This window comes from Ciconia boyciana, chromosome 11 (assembly GCF_034638445.1).
Source record: "Ciconia boyciana chromosome 11, ASM3463844v1, whole genome shotgun sequence".
NCBI classification, from domain to species: Eukaryota; Metazoa; Chordata; class Aves; order Ciconiiformes; family Ciconiidae; genus Ciconia; species Ciconia boyciana.
In genome coordinates, this window is record NC_132944.1 from 22,879,301 (window position 1) to 22,899,423 (window position 20,123).

Genomic DNA, 20,123 nt, shown 5'->3' on the forward strand with positions numbered 1-20,123 from the left:
AGCCAATTGTGTTCCAAGAACAAATAAAGAATAAGTATATTGTTTAATACAGGAAATACAGAATTTTGAGGTGGGCGTTGTCTGTGAGTCAAAATATTTCACAGTGCTTGTTCTCATGTCCTCAGTATTTGTCTCAATTCTCCTTTTGTTTTCTAAAATTCCATGAGGAACATTAAACTTATATTTAATTAAATATTAAACGACTTCATAATTTGTTGAATATTTACCATAGGTAACAGAAGAAAACATGAGAAGTTTGTTCTTTGGTGACTACATGATTCCAGAACTTGAGGGAGATGAAAGGCTTTATGTTGAAATTCCAAGCATTCAACTGTTTGGTGATGTTGTGGAGCAGTGTCTGGATGAATATAATCAAACCCACAAAACAAGAATGAACCTTGTAGTTTTCAGGTGCATACGATCTGTATTATTAAGAGCTTTAAGCAGTAGTTGATAATTCAGTATATCCAATTTTGTGGGCTGTGTTTTTTGTATGTCTCCTCCCCTTTATGCATCCACAAAAGTGTTTGTGGTGTTACACCTTTTTGGATGGAAGTAAACTGATTTTTCTCTTATGCCCCTGCTTTTTTTATCCAAAAGTAAACAATGGGAAGTTTTTCTCCTAAGGGGCTTTGAATATATTCTTTGGTTGTTAAAGAAACATTGTGCACCAAATCAGGTGGGTGCTCTACTTCTGCTAGGCCTCTGTTACCGGTGAAGATGGATGTCAATTTTGCCTGCAGCCACTGGACTTCCATTTCACCAAGGACAAGGATTCTAAGGTTGTGAGGTGCAGAGTGAGATATAGCACAATCATAGCTGTCTGTCTGCTCTGTTATTATGCAGCACAGCCGTGCCCCGCCTTGGGGCATGTACCCAGTCTGGTGCTGCAGCTAATCCTGTGAAATTTTAGACTCTGCAGGCTGCTATTGTTGCCTTAACTTGTGATCAGGCAGAGCTACAACTGAGACAGATTAGGAGGTCGCAACTCCTTCCTCCTCCCTGTTGCTAGAGATTACTGCCTCTTCGTATTTGCCAGTGTAACTTGACACGTAGATGCTTCGTGAAATGCTTCTAATAGCAGTTTATTTCAGTCTAGGTCATTTTGACAAGCTGGATTTGTGAGTACCTGTATATACAACTATGCTGGGAGTTTGAAGAGCTGGCAGCCTCTGATCAGAGGCCACTTCCTGAGTGTAGAAGCAATATCCCAGTTACCTCACTGAACAGCAGACAGGAGAGCATGTCTGACTGTAGCCTTAGAGTCCGATCTCATGGATAACATCTGGATTTGAGTCCTTTATTTTTCTAGACAATCAAAATAAACAAGAATTTATCTTCTTTGAAATGCTTTAACCTTTTTTTGAGACCACTTTTAACTGCTTCTCAGGTTACTTTAAGCACAGGGCATGGGGTAGTTAAACAGGCCATCTCCTGTAGACGTTGCTGCATATTCCAAGGTAACCCATGCTTGTGTTTTCATAATAGATAGGACTCTCAGTAATGTGCAGCTACTGCCTTCTGAAGATATTGTTGCAGTATCTATTTCACATATAAGTTATAAACCACTGTCAGAGGCAGAGGGAAGGAAGGGGTTTGTTAATATAGCCTGTTTTTCCCCAGTTGTTCCTTTAAAAAGTATTTAAACTGTTACACTTCAAGAAGATTAAAACTGATAATACTGTTATGGTTTAGAAGTAGAGAATTTCTGTTGGTTTTCTTTTTCTTCGACACCTTTATCCATATAGTGCTCCTGCTCTCACCACTGTCCATTCCTTTCAGTAATTTGTAGTCATTTGTAATTTCGCTAAATACTGATATTTGTGTAAGAGAAGAGTTGTGAGTTTTGTTTTATTTTGTGGTGCATACCCACTCCCTTTCTTCCTCTTCTCCCCCACCCTGACCCCCCCGCCCCGCCCCGCCATCAGAAATTTGTTTTGGAGATGCTACTTCTATACGTGTTTCACAGATTTATAGCAGCACAAATGTATGTGTATTTCTGCCATTCTGGTAATCAGCACATTTCAAATACAGGTATGTGTTGGAACATTTGTCTCGTATAAGCCGTGTTCTGAAGCAGCCAGGGGGTAATGCTTTGTTGGTTGGAATGGGAGGAAGTGGACGTCAGTCTTTGACTCGTCTGGCGGCATTCATGGCAAAAATGTGTGTTTTTCAACCAGAGATTTCTAAGACCTATAGTACAAATGAGTGGAGAGAAGATCTGAAAGTGAGTATTAATAACCTGTCTGCATTTTGACTTAATTTTGAGGAAGGATGTTTTGGAATGTACAATATTTTAACTGTCTTGTATTTTTAGTGTCTTCTGAAGAATGCAGGTGTAAAAGGCTTGCAAACTGTATTTATAATCACAGATGCACAAATTAAAGAAGAAAGCTTTTTAGAAGATGTTGACAGTGTCCTCAACACTGGGGAGGTACCCAATCTTTTTGCAGCAGATGAAAAACAAGAAATTATAGAGGTATCTTTAGAAATTCTCTTTAGTGTCATCTCCCTGCACTTAATTATGTGACTTTTTTTGAGACCTTAGGTAAATCAGCCAGTTACTAGTAAACTTATGGAGTAGCTTATGCCTACTGTTAGCTTTAATTCTGACCTGGCATTCTGTTCACAAACACATTAAGTTGTGCATGTAGGGAACTTCGATTGTTCACAAACACCCTGTGGCCATAGTTATTTTTTGCAGTGTCTGGTGCAGAAGAAGAGTGTACATCATAATGTTTTCATTGATCAGTTACGGACAAAGATATTTTTTTGAGGAAAACACAGCCTGCCTTTGTCAAAGGCTGTCTAGGGCACCAGGGCATTGTTAGACAGAATTTCATAGTCTTGACATTTCTACTCAGAGAGAAGCTGGGGAAGGGTGCTCCATGAATGCAGGCTCAGAAGTAAAGATGCAGTGTACTCGGGCAATTTTTTAAAATTTCTAACTGAAATCAGGCTTGGATTTTCAAAATAGCAGTCACCAGTTGGGAGGGAGGGGCATCAGTCTTTGTATACATCAAGTTGGAAACTTTATGTTAGCTAACAGTTGTTTGGAACTGTATGGTGCGCTGTCTTCATATTTCTGTGCTATGTTTACTAATAAATTACCTAGGTATGCTTCTAGTTGACATTCAAAGTGGTTCTTAGGACGCACACAAATGTTCTTTATTGAAATAGGTATATCATTTGATAAATGTTACTGTATTTTTTCTTCTTGAGCTTAAGTTATGGAGCATGTTGATACCTGCATTCCCTGCATTTTGCAAAGAAGTTAGATTATAATTCTAATCATCTTTGTCTATTACTATTTTATTCTTGCCAGGTGTATAATAACAATATTAAGATAATGTGGCTCTTTTAGAGTTTGTATGAACATATTCAGTTGGTGTATGCTAGAACTTGGTAGCTGTCCATAGCATGCCAACTGGAGCAAAGTTGGTTTTTATTCATTTAAATCTGCTCCATCAAAATATTTCCACTTTTACTCTGTTGCTAATAAACTAATTTTTGTCATTTATTTTGATTGTGGGATTATGTAAAGTATACATGCTTTTGTGGAAGAATAATTTGAGTTTTAGGAGTTTATAGTCAGCGTTTCATGGATTGTTAATTAATTGAGGATAATAATACTTTTGTGAAGTCTTTAGTTTCACGTCTAGAGGTTTCTTCTTGTTTTAAGAGATTATTGTTTTTGGTAAATGAACAAATGGAATATGTTCTGATGTTTGAAACGTAAATCTTCCTCTCCGGTTAGGTAAATACAGCATATTTTAGTATAATATTAAAGCTTAAAAAGTTCTTAGTAAGTTAATGTCTTGAAATGTTGTTTAGGGGGCTTATATGAGACTTAAAGCATAGATTATGAGAAAAACATTTGCTTTTGTGATAGTGGCTTTTGTGTAACGAGAGTAGTAATTTGTCTTATCTGTTTGTATCTCCTAAATCTTTGAGTGACTGAAGATTGATTGTAATTAAGTGTGATAGTTGTATTTCTCATTAGAAGGCTTCAGTTCGTTATTTCTTGAGGGAGCTAATTATGAATTCTGATTTTTCAGAATGTGTCTTAACCCTCTGTCTCATCTTAATGTCTCTTATCCATCTGGAACTCATTTTGGGATGGATTTTCAGTTTTTGTTCTGATGTATTCTCAGTTGCTCAAAGCAGCAGATGATAATTTCTAGAATGAGTTGTCAGGGTCACAGATAAATATCGTAATCCTATTCTCAAATAATATTTACTACTTGTTCTGTTTTTCTAGTTTATTCTACCTGTTTCATTTATCAATAAAAAATTTTATTTCATGGTGATGCTGTCATTAACAGGATTGCTATAGGACTTCGGAAGTGCTTAATGAGAAGTTAGATAACGGTTTTTACCCTATGTATTATTCCTAAGGGTGTTCGTGCAATAGTTCAGGCTGGCAATAAACATGAAGAACTCAGTCCCTTGGCCTTGTTTGCATTTTTTGTGAACTGCTGCAAAGAAAATCTCCATATTGTGGTAGCATTCAGCCCAATTGGAGATGCTTTCCGGAATCGTCTGAGACAGTTTCCCTCACTCATCAACTGCTGTACTATTGACTGGTTCCAGGTATGTGAAAATATTTATATTGTTTCCTCAACAAACTACTTCAGTTTTCTAACAACCTATATTTTCATGTCCTATTAGATTTTCTCTTGTCTTCTGTATAGAAGTACTCCATGTTTTCCAAAATTTTAAAATAGCATAGGCATTTTTTGTAATATTTTGGGAGCTCTTTGGTGTGCGATCTCAGTATTTCTACAACTAAACAAATTTTGTTGCTACAAATTTTACATTTCTGAAGTAGTGAATAGTCTCAGTTGGTGATGGCAGTTTGTCATTTTATCGCATAATGCGTATGGTTTAAAGGACTAGAGAAACCATTTCAGTGTGATTGTAAAATGATCATAATTGCTGCTGCCTGTTAAGCAGATCATGCATCATGGGAATGAATAGCAAATACAAGTCCTGTTGTTTATCAGTAGATCTTTTATAGCAGAATAAAACTTGGAAAATGACTGTAGTTAACGATCCTTAAAGTAAGCGGTGTTACTCTCAATAAAGTGCAGTTAGCTCTATAGCTTGGCCTGGTGCTGGCGTCAATCAATTTTTCTGCTAAAGGATGACATGGACAGAGAAATGTTTGGGTAGAATGGCAATATGTTAACTAGAAGATCAGCCAGGAGTTGCCAGAAAACATTGCATGGGTAGTGACCTTGCTGTCTGAACTAACTTTTATATCAGTTCATTGTTCTTGAGACATAGTTGGGAGTAGGGTGTCTCATTCTGGTGTTTTGAATGGTAAAAATTGTTTTTAAAGTATGAAGACTGCCAACAGCTAAATTTTACAAATGCTTCTTTCCTCACTTCTCCCTCAGCCGTGGCCTGAAGATGCCCTTGAACGTGTGGCTAATAAGTTCTTAGAAACACTTCAGCTCACAGATAGTGAGCGTCAGGAAGTTGTGCCCATCTGTAAATACTTTCATACTTCAGTTTTGTCACTCTCTGTAAGGTCAGTCTGTTTCTTTTGAAAAGAACTCAATAATTTATAGAAATATTAAGAGGGAAAAGATTATGCTGTTGAAAGTAGTAAATTGAGCAACAGAGAACTCAGAAGTTGAATTTTTAGAAGTAAGAAACAACACAATAGTAGGTGATAAAGTTTCATTACTACTCATTTCTGTATTAAAAGTTAATGTATACTATCTGCCTGCATAAAAATATTATATGAAATTGTTAACATTGTTTACTCCTGCTATTTGTAAAACAGTCACATAACTTTGCTAACAATAGTTGAACTAAAAAAAGAAAACAAAACTTAAAGGTACTCTTTTTTTTTTTTTTTTTAATAGGTTCTTGCAAAGTCTGGGACGCCATAATTATGTTACTCCTACTTCTTATCTTGAACTTATTGCTGCGTTTCGGAAACTTCTTACTCAGAAACGAGACGCTGTAATGAAAGCCAAGAAGAAATATGTGAATGGACTAGATAAACTAGCTTTTGCTGAATCACAGGTGAGTTAGGACAAAAATGGAACTGAAAATACAAAATGTTTGGCAAAAGCAGGTCTTTTCCTGGAGAAGTCAGTCAAAAGCATTACTTCAGATTTTGTTTAGCTCGATCTTCAACAGTAAAACTGTAAGAAATGTATTTTGCCTTTTCTTTCCTACAGTCATAGCAGTTGTGCTACAGGCCACAGACCTCTAAGCATGTATTGCTAAGCAGTATATGAACAGAGTATGTGCTGGGCATGACGCCACATGGTATGGAATAGCCCCTTGGGCAGTTGGGGTCAGCTGTCCCAGCTGTGTCCCCTCCCAGCTTCTTGTGCACCTGGCAGAGCATGGGAAGCTGAAAAGTCCTTGATTTAGTATAAACACTACTTAGCAACAACTAAAACATCTCTGTATTATCAACACTGTTTTCAGCACAAGTCCAAAACATAGCCCCATACTAGCTTCTATGAAGAAAATTAATTCTATCCCAGCCAAAACCAGCACAACAGTATATGAACCTTTCTTAAATGGTTAACAGGTGACTATAAGTGAATGTAGTTCTTAAAATTAGAGATTGTACATATGAAATAAAAATAAGTCTCTGAAGTGTTTTGATGTGAAACTGAATCTTATTTCCTTCTATTAATAAATTAGTCATTAGGTAAAATCTAGGTCTTATAGAAATGATGGAAATTGTACTTGGCACTTCTGAATCCTGCCTGATTCTTTTGCATACATATAGGTTGGTGAGATGAAACAAGAACTAGTTCAGCTGCAGCCCAGACTGGAAGAGGCTAAATTGGATAATGCAAACATGATGAAGGTAGAATTATACAAATACAACTTTGTGGGTTTTGATGCAGGCACGTGTGTACTTGGGATCCATAATTTCACCTTCATAATAATTAGCTTTGAATGAGGAATCTTAGTTGTAAAGTGTACTTCTACTTCAGTATCTCAGCTGATTGTAGACAGGTTCTAAAGAATATGCCTGCATAATGTTGCTGGTATGTGACTTTCAGAAAATAAGAGTTGAGTTCAGGTTTTTGAGCTCACTCGTTTACTGGGGTTTACAGTATTGTGAAACTTGCCACTATTTATGTTTATATCCTTAGAACTGGAAGGATGTTAGAGGAACTCTCATACTAATAGTAGTTAGACTGGGTTTCCCAATATCGTTCACAAACATTGCAAAAAGGGCAAATAGTTCTTCAGCATACAAAATAAACAAGAACAGTTTTGCACAGTCTGTCTTTGCTTGCACAGGGATTATACACTTGATTTTTAAAAGGATCCTAAAAAGGATTAACTTAATAGAAATTTAGTGGGATTTAGGAACCAATCTCTTAGGTGTATTTGAAAATTCTGACTTGTGAAAATGCACTTACCTAGTATGTTACTGTTGCATCACAAAAAAAGCAAGATTTGGGTGACGTTTTTATGCACTTGCTTCTGATTTGTAAGTGTTTTTACAGATACACTGATACCTCTTCTACCTACTCTTACAAACCTCTAAAACTACATGTCACTTCTGTAGAACTGAAAAGGGAGTACTTGGATGAAGGCTTGACTCATCACTGAAAAGAAAATAATTTTCAGTAGTCAGTGTTATAGACTACAAAGCTATGAAAATTCCCTATAAAAGCTAGTCCTTTTTTAGTTACAGCCTGATGCACAAACATGAAGAGTTTCTTGGCTCCTGAACTTTAAACATATTTTAAATAGGTTTTTTTGACAATAATCTGATTTCATGCAGTTTACCTGCTGTTAAAGCTCCATGGTGATGTTGCTTTACAATAAGAAACAAATTATTCCCTTAACATAAATTGAAAATTATGAAAATATTGAAATACTTCAATTTTCTCTTTATATTTTACAGTATTCCATAAGTGCTATATGAGGTAATTTCAGTTTATTTGCTCAATAGGAAGCTCACCCATGTGTTTTTCTTTAGACTATAGAAATAGAATCTGCAGAAGTAGAACAAAAAAGAAAAACTGTAAAAGTAGATGAAGAAATTGCTACAGAAAAAGCTGAAGCAGCTCAGACATTGAAAAATGAATGTGAGAGTGACCTGGCAGAGGCGATCCCAGTCCTGGAGGCCGCACTTGATGCTCTTGACACTTTGAAGGCAAGCTGATCTAAACTTCAGCATTTGAAAGAGCTATTTAACATTATGAAACTCCTACATTTCTTTGGGAAAGAATGCACTAAGATGAAAAGAATTTGAAAAGTGTTAAATTTCCTCGGTTTTGGCAAAGGAGAGGACCTGTACAGTCATTGTTCAGTATATTTCCTCTTCATGTACTCAGAATACAAAGGGAAGGTGTATGCATTTAAAAAATCGTTTCTTTGCAAGAAAGCCCACTTGTGGGAAAAGTAACCAAAACCTGAGGTTACCAGCAGTCTTATCAGCTGAATTTCCTCTTTCGGCTAAGTTAATATTGACCGCCAGTGTGTAACATGGCATTTGTTTATGGCTAAGAATTATGTGAATCTTTGGTTTAAAGGTTTTGTCCTTGTCATGACTTACACATGATCTGAAAGCAATATTATTGAGAAAGTCCTGCAGGAATTTAGTATAGTAGGAGGTAGTTTAGTAGGAGCTATGAAGTATATGAGATGTCTTAGATGACACTTACAGAAGTGTATCAAAAATATTCTGACCTGGACTTTTTAAAACGTAATTTTAATTAATCATTAGTTTACAGTTACTAGCATTTATTTCATTTTTATTTCCCCTGCATTGATGGATATTGTTAATTGTCTTGGTAACACTGTATCGTCCCTTCTAAAAGTCCTCTATAATTATGTTCATTGGTAATGGTGTTATAATTCCCCTTTTTTTTCTTTCATTTATGTTAGTGGTGAGAAAGGCATAACATTTGTCATAATTTTTTTTAAATGTGATTTTTATTTTAGCCTGCTGATATATCAATTGTCAAATCCATGAAAAATCCTCCGTCTGGTGTCAAACTTGTCATGGCTGCTGTCTGTGTCATGAAAGACATAAAACCTGAAAAAATTGCAGATCCTTCAGGGACTGGAGGCAAGGTAAAATGGCGGGCAGTAGTTTCAAATGAAAGTGTAATTCACGTTCTTCTCAACACAAGAGCATTTGTTCAATAAACAAGATCACCCAAGGTCCACTAAAGTAGGCAAGTACTTACAGCCTATATCCATTACTTTACTGAAAACTTCCAGAATTCCAAATCTTCTAAGTTTTGTAATGTGCAAAGAGAACACATTTAATTTGCTTGACTCACATATTGATAATAGATAATACGTAACTCTTCCCTGAGACACTGTTCAGTTTTTGGCTGTAAGTATGGTTTGGGGGAAATGTTTGATCTGATAGACTTTCTCCTTTATTGACGTCTCAAGGAGATACAAGGTCATCAGTATTAAATATGCATGAGTTTTAATTAAAAGGGAATTGTCATTTTTGGTTTGTGTGTTTGTTTTCAAGCTTGAAAAGATATTTCCTACTCTGTTTTGTAGATTCTGGATTACTGGGCTCCGAGCAAGAAACTGCTTGGTGACATGAATTTCTTAAAGGATTTGAAAGATTATGACAAGGACAATATTCCAGTAAGGCTTCTGTCTAATTCTTCAGTTATTTTTACCATGTAGTCACTTTCTTGCAGGGAAAAAAAAATAAAATTAGAAAATCAGAGGCTCCATTTGTCCCAAGTTAGTCAACTTCTGTTATGAGCAAGGATCTTTACAAAAGGATAGGGTATCTCTGTAAAGTGAGTACAGTCATGGCAAGTGAGTCAAAATTCCTCAGGGTGAGCCTTGTATTTCAGAATGTTTTAGAATTCCCTTTTGGAATTTCTAAGGCTTCTATGTAGCCTGTCTTCTGTTTTAATGAAATGTCCTTCTGTGCACAAATGTTTCTAACTTTGTGATTTATAGATAGTATCTCATCAAAAGGTAAAAATAACACATAAAAAACTGTATCAGAGTAAATAGTCTGTCCTGTCCGTTATCCTGTGTCCAAAAATGGCCATAAGCAGGTGCCTTGGAAGGAGTAGGAACAGTATATATGATGATTTCTCCGAATACTCTTCTAGCCTCTGGCACTTTAAATGAAGGACTTCCAAAGCTAGATGTAGTTTCTGTGTGGTTAGTAGCTTGAAAGCTACTGAAACATGTATCTCTCTTCTGTAATTTCTCTAGTCCTCCTAAGCCCATGTAAACTTTCTGTATCTACAAGATCTTTTTACAAAGCATTCCGGAAGTCTACTTTAAGTGGTATGAAGAGCTATCTCCTCTGTTTCTTCTGAACCTGGGTCCTTGTAGCCTCATTTCATTTATTCTGGTTTGGGTTTTGGTTGGGGATTTTGTGGAACCAGTGAAGATTTGATCCCTGTCCAACCTTTCTCTGCCTTTTTTAATGCTACTTGTTCTAAATCAGTTACTTGGCCTTATAAAGTTTTTTCTGTTTTTAAATTACTGCCCATGTTGGTGCTCTTCTTAATAGCTGTTTCTAATTGTATTATTTTGATTGAATGAATGCTGACAAAATGGGTAATATTTTATTAAGTATGCTAGAAGATATACAATAAATGCAGAAATGGACTAGCTATATAACTTTATTTAAAATATGACCATCTCCCTCAAAGATCTTACTATCCGAGAGTGTGATTCTTGCCGTTTGCCCAATTCAGTGGAAATTGAATATGCTTTGCCCTTTATAAAACAGGTCCCCAAAAGCAGGCACAAGCAATGTAATTCATTTAGATTTTGTCTTACATTAGTAGAAATACATTTTTATAATGATCCCCAACAGCTGTGTCTTGAGCGAAGGCAGCAAATCATGAAATTGGCATGTTTTGCACAAGGGACAGCGTAAACGAAGGCTTCTATGTGACTGTAATGCTCATAGCACTTAGGTAGCTGCTGCATGGAAGACATACCAAATGCATGATTATAAAGGATAAGGATAGGATTAGAATGAAAACAGGAAACTACCACAAAGCGTGATAGGAAAATCAACAGAAACAAATGAGCAGTGGTTTCTACCACAGTTAATACTGAGTAGTTCTTCCCTTTTCATTGTGTAGAGAAATGGCAATAAATCAGTGTAATTTTAAAGTGTCAGCCACAAGACGTTGATGGGCTATAATGCTTTTGTTATCCAGGCAGCTGTCATGCAGAAGATTCGGGCTGAATACTTGACTAATCCTGAGTTTGATCCACAAAAGGTGGCTAAAGCTTCCTCGGCAGCAGAGGGTTTATGTAAATGGATTATGGCAATGGAGGTGTATGACAGGGTTGCAAAGGTGCGTTTTTGATCCTAGTCCCTCAGTACTATGAAATCTTTCCTTTGCTTGGTATATTCGCCCTAAGCATTGTATTAAATAATAAAGTTTGCAAAAATGTGCTTTAAGCGTTTGTGTATTGATTGTAATTGAATAGGTGGTTGCACCCAAGAAAGATCGTTTAAGAGAGGCACAGGAGTCTTTAGCAGAGACATTGACACTCTTGAATCAGAAGAGAGAAGAACTTGCAGCCGTTGAAAATCATTTGGCTACCTTGGAACGAACCTTCACTGAGAAAACTGAAGAAAAGGCTCGTTTAGAACTCCAGGTTGATCTGTGTGCTAAAAAACTAGAACGCGCAGAGAAGTTGATTGGAGGCCTTGGTGGAGAGAAATCAAGGTCAGGTTAAAGTTCAAATGTCAGATATAGCAGCCACTCTAGAAATAGAATTTGAACTTCCATTCTCTGAGCCTTTAGTGCTGTATCTCTGTCTGAGGGCTGTACTGCTTAAGAGTGCCTGGGCCCTTGAAAGAGTCCCGAGTGTTTGTAATGTAAAAACATGGGCAGCAACATTGGGAGAATTGTAGAGAAAGTCTTCAAAATGAGAATGGAATACAGAGACATGGAGTCCTTGTTCTCCAGCTGAAGTTAAGATAAACAACAACAAAAAAGGTTGATTTTTATTGTCAGTATCATTAATGTGGAAGTTTCAGCACCGGTTTTTTTTTTATCTTCTGCTTGTCATAGATGGAATAATGCTGCAAATGATCTTCAAGACACATATGATAATTTGACAGGAGATGTTCTGATATCAGCTGGTGTGATAGCATATCTGGGAGCTTTTACTGCTGGATTTCGACAAGAATGTACCAAAGATTGGAGCAAACTGTGCAAGGTTAGAAGGTTATCTTAGATTTAAATAAGTGTTTGCTTTTTTTCAGACTGCTGCAAAAGGCTTAAAAAAACCCCTTGTCGTTTATTTAGTATTAGCCTAGTAAAACTCATTAAGATCAATGGGATAAATTCTGCTGATCCAATATTCTGTAAATTTGGATTTAATTAAACCAGTGAATTTACTCGAGACTTAAAGTAGCATGTCAGAAATGAGAGCAAATTGTTGACTTTGTAGGGCTTGATTATTAAATAAAATCTCAGAATTTTCTGTATTTTGCCTTTAAATTGAAGAATTAACTTTAAAATGCAGTTATGTATACTGTAAAAAAATTTTCTATAATAATTTACACTGCCACATATCTATATGTTAATTAAACGGTTGATTGTCCTGTTTGCAAAAGGACAGTTCCAACATACTTCTACTAATGCCATAATTCATAAATCAAGTGATTTGAAGTCACTGATTGTGACTGTGACATTAAACAGTAAAAATCAGCATTGGATTACTGTATTGCATTAATGGAAGATACGGTCATTAGATGATTTCCAACTGTGTGTGAGTTTCTTAAGGTAATGCATTGTCATAACTTTATGTAACAAAAAAACCACATTCAAAATGTACAAAAACCTGGACAATTCCTATAATATTTGGAGAGAAGGTAAATATTCAGTGGAGAAATATAGTTAGCTATTGAAACTGTAATCTTATTTTTCCCAGGATTTTTACTTATACTTGACCTATTTCCAACTTTTAAAAGGAAATGTACATTGTACTACACTTTGGATTGAAGTGGCATTTAATAAAAGATGTAAAGAAACATGGAATAGAGATAAATGAGGTTTTCTTTTCTTTTTTTTTTTTCCCAGGAGAAAAATATCCCCTGTTCCGAGAATTTCTCTTTGAGTAAGACTCTTGGTGACCCAATAAAAATAAGAGCCTGGAATATTGCTGGTTTGCCCACTGACGTATTTTCTGTAGACAATGGGGTCATTGTTGACAATTCGAGACGTTGGTAGGTGACAAAAGGGTTTAATTTTCAAAGCCAAAAAAGTTTTCACTTTTTTTTTTTTTTTAAAAAGGCCAACTAAATATTTAGAGACAATGTAGCTTCTGTAGAGACAATGTAATTGAAAGCAGGTGTGGAATCTTTATATCCAGCTCTTGTGACATTTAAGAGGTATAACACTTCAGAGATTTGTCTATGTAGTTACTTGAAAGCTTTCCTTTCAGGAGGTGCAGTGCTCTTGGATGAAGTTTTTTTGTTTTTTCTCTCCTCTCTCTGTCTCTTTCCTCTCTCTTCTTTTTTTTCCTTTAATATCGTACCTGTTTGTCCTATTACTGGCTAATAAAGCATTTGTAAGAATTGGGTTTAGAACTGCATGGAAATCCTCATTCTTTACACACTTAATGATAGGATTCAGGTTATGTCAATTGCAGGGTCCAGATACCACAGTCCACTTCAGGTTCTTACAGTTATAAGGCTATCATATGACATTTTTATGTTTTGTAGATTTTTATTGTGTGTGAAACTCACATCTATATAAAGGATTCTTTTAGGACCTTTGACAACTTTTTTTTTTTTTTATTCCAGCTGAAATTTTATTTGGAGGATTATATCTATTACATTATATGAAAACTTGTGATAGCTGTCTGCAAAGAATCTGCACTCAGTAGAAGTATAAAATTATAAAACTTTCTGGTGATGTTCTTGTGAGCTGTGTTCTCTTAAGAATTAGTCTTCGTGATAGATTCAGATTACATTCAGATTACAGTGTGTAATTCCATTTTTAGAATGTTGCTCAGTTCTCTAAGGGTGCAGTCAAAGGAGGTGTTTGATATCATTCATGCCTGACATTAAAATACACACATACAGATGAAATCAGCAAGTGCAAAGGGGGACAAATCTGTTGAACAAAATTAAAATATTGTCACCTTTCCCTGCCCCACTTACATTTCCAGTCTTATACTAGCTGATATACCAACATCTCAGATTTAAATTGCAACTAATTGTTGATTTTTGGTTTTTAAGTGAAAAAATATACGAGAAAGAACTCAAAAATTGTAAAAATAAATAAATTATAAATACTGAGAATTCCAGGAGAGAGGCAGAACAAGATTTTGCAAGAATTCTACTTTCTGGTGTATTTTATAAAAAAAGTTATGAGCATTTTTTGCAACTCTTAAAACTATTTTTGGTATTACTTTTCAAATTATGATAAAACACCTGTACATCCATTTTTTACTGATCTCTTGAAAGAACAGAATCAAAATTTTATCACTTTTTCCTTGACAGCCTGACACAGGAACATTTTAAAATAGTTTAAAATTTTGAAAAACTCCTGCAAGCACTGAGAAAACTGTCTTGTATGTTCTAGGCCATTAATGATTGATCCTCAAGGTCAAGCAAATAAATGGATCAAGAATTTTGAGAAGGAAAACCGCCTGAAGGTTATCAAGCTCAGTGACACAGATTATATGAGAACTGTGGAGAACTGCATTCAGTTTGGATCTCCACTTCTGCTAGAAAATGTTGGAGAAGAACTAGACCCATCACTTGAACCTCTGCTACTTAGACAGACTTTTAAACAAGGTACAGCAAAATTCATTTTGAACCCTGAAGTAGATTACATTAATGTTCATCTTAGAGTCTATGGTACTGTCTGATGTTTTTCTTAACTGCTCTCTGGTTTACTGCTGCCTGTGGTAAGAGGAAGGTAATTTCACAACCACCTGAAGTTTTTTTTATTTTTTAATAAATATCAGTCATATATCACATCATAGTGGTTTTATGACCTTCACTATGTCAATATAGGAGACTAAATAAAGACACTTGACTCTGCAAAGGGAAGACTGGCAATGAAATTATGTTTTGCTTGTTCATTTTCATATGTTTTAGTCTAATACTAATATTTACTAAATTTTGCATGAATCAAGAAAAGCTGTCAAGGCATTTTGCTTAAGGCATAATTTTCCTATGTTTCTCTGAAACTTGCTAAGTAGCTACGAATTTGGTTTTCAACTTTTCTTTCTTTTCCTCCTGGAAAAAGACAGAAAAATGCAGATAAACACAAATATGTTTTCTTTCCTTCTTAAATAGTTTATCTTTTACTGGTTTTGATGTTCATACTAAAAAAAAAAAAAAAGAGAGAGAGAAGCTCAAACTCAAACACTTTTTTTCTGTGTGTGTTTATGTGTTTCCTATTTTGGACAGGTAATTTAAGGACAGAGTAGTCTGTAAGAATATCATATTTGAGAATAATTCCACAGCTCTCTGTGACATCTCCAGTATTGTATATGCACATTGAATGTACAGTAGTAATTGGATTCACTCGATTTCATCTGCTAAGAGTAAAATGTGGCCTCACTGAAGAATGTGAGAATTTTTCAGAGTATTGGATTTATTTATTTTTACTTTTCAGGAAAGTTGTCATTGACAAGAATTTTGCTTTTATTTAATCACAAAAGTAGGTGGTTTTTTTTCTGTAAGTAATTGAAATAGATAATGATTTTCTTAACATTTCTCATCTTAACTTTAGGAGGCATGGAGTGTATCAGGCTTGGTGAGGCCATTATTGAGTATTCCAGTGATTTCAAGTTTTTTATTACCACAAAACTGAGAAATCCACATTATATGCCTGAACTTGCTACAAAAGTTTCTTTACTCAATTTTATGATAACACCAGAGGGACTTGAAGACCAATTGCTAGGTATTGTCGTAGCAAAAGAGAGGTAAGTCTCTCTTTATGGCAAATAGCCATTAAAATTTTTTATGGTGTAATTCCAAGGAAATGAGAGATTAATTTATTGTAAAGCAAAATGAATGTTACACAGTGTAAATGTTGCTCAGTAACAGCTTAAAAAAAAAAAATTGTTTTTCTAGTTTTCATATGTAAAAAGTTTGTTAGGGAAACAGATTGTTATGTTTACTGTGGGGTAAATGTCCACAAGTCAATAAAATAGCAGATATAAAATCATTGTTTTTTCATGGCAGTTTTCTCCGGAAATATTCCTTGAATGTTAGAAAACTACATAAATATTATTTGAAGTTTAAATCATTGTTGTGATTTTTGCACTGTGACTGAGCTGCCAGACAAGGATGCAGAATTATGAGGATTTAGTTTTAATTTCGTATGAAATAAATGCACAGTACCTCTGAAACTCATTATGGGTCTTATCTGAACCCTCACAGAGATACAGAGAAGTTGTATCTGGGTTGTACGGAAATGTCTGTGCAACTGGGCTAAACTCTGCTTGCTAAAAAAGTGTTTCCAGCAGTAAACTTACTCTGCGTATCACATGGTGTTTTTTCAGGCAGCAGGGATATAATAAAGGAAAACTAGGATGCACTGACATTTGCAAAACGCTAAGATGTTAAAGTTTAGACCATTATTTCCAAATACTGAAGTTATGCAAAGAAATCTATACTCAGAATTATATGCTGAACAGTAGCAACCTATTTAAACTGAAGAGAATACTCACAAGTATTTATTGTAGGAAGAGGGAGTCATCTTCATGGGTTTCCTTTACAGTCATTGGAAGATGAGCATTGGCTGGTTTTGTTGTGTTTTTCTTCATTAGACCAGAATTAGAAGAGGAAAGAAATGCTCTCATCCTTCAGTCTGCAGCCAATAAAAAGCATCTAAAAGAAATTGAGAAGAAAATTTTAGAAACTTTACATTCATCTGAAGGGAATATTCTGGAAGACGAGACTGCTATTGAGGTCTTGGATTCTGCTAAAATAACGGCTAATGAGATCACAAAAAAACAGCAGGTAAGGAATGTGTATGTGTGCTTTCCTTAGCAATACATAGAAATTAAATGTTAAAATTTGCAGCTAGCAGAAGGACTGTAAATGAGATGCAAATCATAAGGGGGAAATTCTGTACTTGTGAAATGTGAAGAGAAATACAATTGGATCCATTCTAGAATGTTCAATGATAGTTTATTCAGTCTTTAATTTAAAACGTTTTAAAGAATGTGTATCTATCTGTAAGGAATGAGTGAAAAGTAATAAATTCTGAAGTTAAGGTAACATGTTAAGATAAAGAAAGGAACTAATTTTTTAAAACAACAAAAATATTCAGGGATACATTAATAATCTGGGTGACTAACCTAGGTATGCAAGCGCAGATTCTTTTCTTATACTTAATTCATAAAATACCAGCTGAAGTCAATGAGAGCTAAATAACATTGGTAAGAGAATAAAGATTTTTTTTTTTAACTTTTTTTTTAGTTACTATAGACTTAAGAGAAATCAAATATTAGTGTTTTCTTTAAGGTGATGTTGGCCTTACTGCTATTTGTTAATGACTATCAAATGTAATCTCAGAACTTGATGGTCAAATTTTGAAAAACCTTTTTGTATTCAAAGTATTGTTTTGTATAAAGCTGATTTACGTTAAAATAAGTAGAGCTTAAATACATAACCAGTCTGAAATTAGTCATATTTTTGAATACTGCAGAGAGAGATTGATACTTTTGATGCTAAATGATGCAGTGAAACTGTTGTGCCTCCTTTATCCTTTGTTTTGACTGTTGCATCCTGTAGTAGAGGTAAACAGATCAGGCAGTAGTATGTTAGGGACAAGTCTCATTTTACCTAGCATAGTCATTACTTACTGTGATTGTGCCTTCTGGAACGTAGACGTTGTCTTACTCTGGCGTTATTAAGTGCTGTATAGAACTATTTTAATAATGTTATTAAGTAGTAATATTTTTGTACAAAGAATATTGGAAGCTTTTCTTTATCCACTACTATTGATATTTAGATTGCAGAGAAAACGGAACTTAAAATAGCTGAATCTCGAGAAGGCTATCGACCTATTGCAAAGCATTCCTCGGTGCTGTTCTTTAGTATTGCAGACTTGGCTAACATTGATCCCATGTACCAGTATTCCCTTAGTTGGTTTGTTAGCCTCTTCATCAACTCTATTCATGACAGGTAAATCCAGTCTTTCTGGTGTAAAACAAAATGTTTTCATTCTCTTCTTATGAACAGTTCTCTCCATTTTGAAACCATTTACCTCTTATCCCTCCTTAAATGCACACTTTTGAAACAAAATATGATTTGTTAATGACGTAAATGCTCTTTTTAGTTACTGTTTGAGCAAATCATGAACTGTAAGCATGTGCTTTATTTAAGTATTTTTCAGAATGTCACTTACAGAAAAGGTGAAGTCTGGTTCTGAACTAGGCTCCATTATGAACACTGACTGCCACCACCTAACTGTGGCAAATTTATTTCAGCTCAGTATTTTGCTTGGGACTTTTAAAAGAGCTGTAAAACATTGAGTGTAATTGAAATTTTGGGGAAATGGGCATCTAAGTCCCTTGTGGAGCATGTGGGTCTAATATAATTCCTCTACAACCTTAAATAGATTTAGATTCCTTAACTGACTGCCGAAGTTATTCAATTTGAAGTCTCAGTTTCTCACTTCTTTTCTTTTTAGTAACAAATCCAAAATTTTGGAGAAGCGACTTCGATATCTAAATGACCACTTCACGTACAATTTATATTGCAATGTGTGTCGTTCGCTGTTTGAAAAGGACAAGCTGCTCTTCTCGTTTTTGCTATGTTGCAATCTTCTCATGTAAGCTCATTTTTGTGAAGTCTCTTAATGACAGAAACTAATGATTTCCTTATCGTGGAAGAAGGTATTGATGAGATAGCATGTTCTTGTGCATATTGATAATAATGCCTTGGGAGTAAAGTCATGAATGTTTGGGGTTTTCTAATACTGATAATATTTACAACTGAAAGAGTATGTGAGTGTATGTATCACTACTACTGGACACGTTATGAAAATAATGTTCCTATGCTCATTTAAATCAATGGTTTTGTCAATGCGACATCTTTGACTCCCTTTAAAGGACCTGGGTAGTGCTACATAGCATCCTTATGTCAAGAACAATTGCTATTATTTAAGAAAATGTTTTAGCAAGAAATCTAAGACAGTAATGTGCCATCCCAACAACTTCTAGGCTTTTGTCTTTGTTTTTCATTTTCTCTCTTCTTTCTCTTTTCTCCTTTTGCCTACGTCATGAGATCTCAGTTGCAGTCTTCTCTCTTCCACTGGCTTTTTAGTTTTGTCTTCCTGTTTTTTTGTAATTTTGTGTGAATACATCGTGAAAGGAGAGGTAAGTTCAAAATTGCACAATCACAACCACAATGTGCATACTTACTTACAGTGTGTACACATCTGTATATGGACCCTTCTTCCTGGGCCAATTTGTAAGGCTACTGTATTCCCAGAACCCATTATTTTCTATAAAGCCTTTACAAATCAGGAATAATTGCACTTTTTAAAAACAAATAAGCAGATATATAAATTTACCTCTTGAAACCCTTACTATAGTCTTAATCAGTCATTTTTACCATACAGTTTTTTAACTATATAGAATACTGAGATCTGATCTCAGCTGTTACTGCAGTAGAAGTATTACTAAATGGCAGTGAAGTGTAATTAATTTTAAACAACTCTTTATATTATGTAAAATTGTATCTCAATAACTGAATATTATCCATCTTTTTTTTTAATATAGGGCTAAAAATGAAATAGAACATCAAGAGTTTATATTCTTACTAACTGGGGGTGTGGGTCTCAAGAATAAGTACAAGAATCCAGATCCATCTTGGCTACCAGATAAGAGCTGGGATGAATTATGTCGTGCAAGTGAAATCCCAGCTTTGAAAGGACTGAGGTATAGTAAAATGTTGATGTGAATTAGCCTGAATTGGTTTTGACCAAAGCATGTGTAACATGCTGAAATAAATGTTTCCTTTATGTTTTCCAAACCAGTGCCAGAATGCCAACATGGTAAAACCACTCCCTTTTTTTCATCATTAGGTTTGCTTCACTTATTTAAGTCAAACAGTCAGATCGCTAATTATAATATTATTTAATTAAACTATTTTCTTAAATTATTTGAAGCATTCCCTA

The 20,123-nt window shown here is 35.0% G+C and overlaps 1 protein-coding gene across 1 annotated transcript in view; it reads left to right on the forward strand.

Moving 5' to 3' along the window:
* The window catches only part of DNAH12 (dynein axonemal heavy chain 12), a 74,381-nt gene that overhangs the window by 42,809 nt on the left and 11,449 nt on the right, over positions 1-20,123 (forward strand). The window contains exons 43-62 of the mRNA XM_072876100.1: positions 233-411; positions 2,035-2,227; positions 2,318-2,479; positions 4,399-4,593; positions 5,403-5,536; positions 5,877-6,039; positions 6,764-6,844; positions 7,976-8,152; positions 8,944-9,075; positions 9,523-9,612; positions 11,169-11,309; positions 11,446-11,687; positions 12,036-12,183; positions 13,050-13,195; positions 14,559-14,773; positions 15,720-15,912; positions 16,762-16,954; positions 17,952-18,124; positions 18,633-18,773; positions 19,726-19,884. Of these exons, the coding sequence (XP_072732201.1) occupies positions 233-411; positions 2,035-2,227; positions 2,318-2,479; positions 4,399-4,593; positions 5,403-5,536; positions 5,877-6,039; positions 6,764-6,844; positions 7,976-8,152; positions 8,944-9,075; positions 9,523-9,612; positions 11,169-11,309; positions 11,446-11,687; positions 12,036-12,183; positions 13,050-13,195; positions 14,559-14,773; positions 15,720-15,912; positions 16,762-16,954; positions 17,952-18,124; positions 18,633-18,773; positions 19,726-19,884 (3,257 nt within the window). The remainder of the gene's footprint in view (positions 1-232; positions 412-2,034; positions 2,228-2,317; positions 2,480-4,398; positions 4,594-5,402; positions 5,537-5,876; positions 6,040-6,763; positions 6,845-7,975; positions 8,153-8,943; positions 9,076-9,522; positions 9,613-11,168; positions 11,310-11,445; positions 11,688-12,035; positions 12,184-13,049; positions 13,196-14,558; positions 14,774-15,719; positions 15,913-16,761; positions 16,955-17,951; positions 18,125-18,632; positions 18,774-19,725; positions 19,885-20,123) is intronic.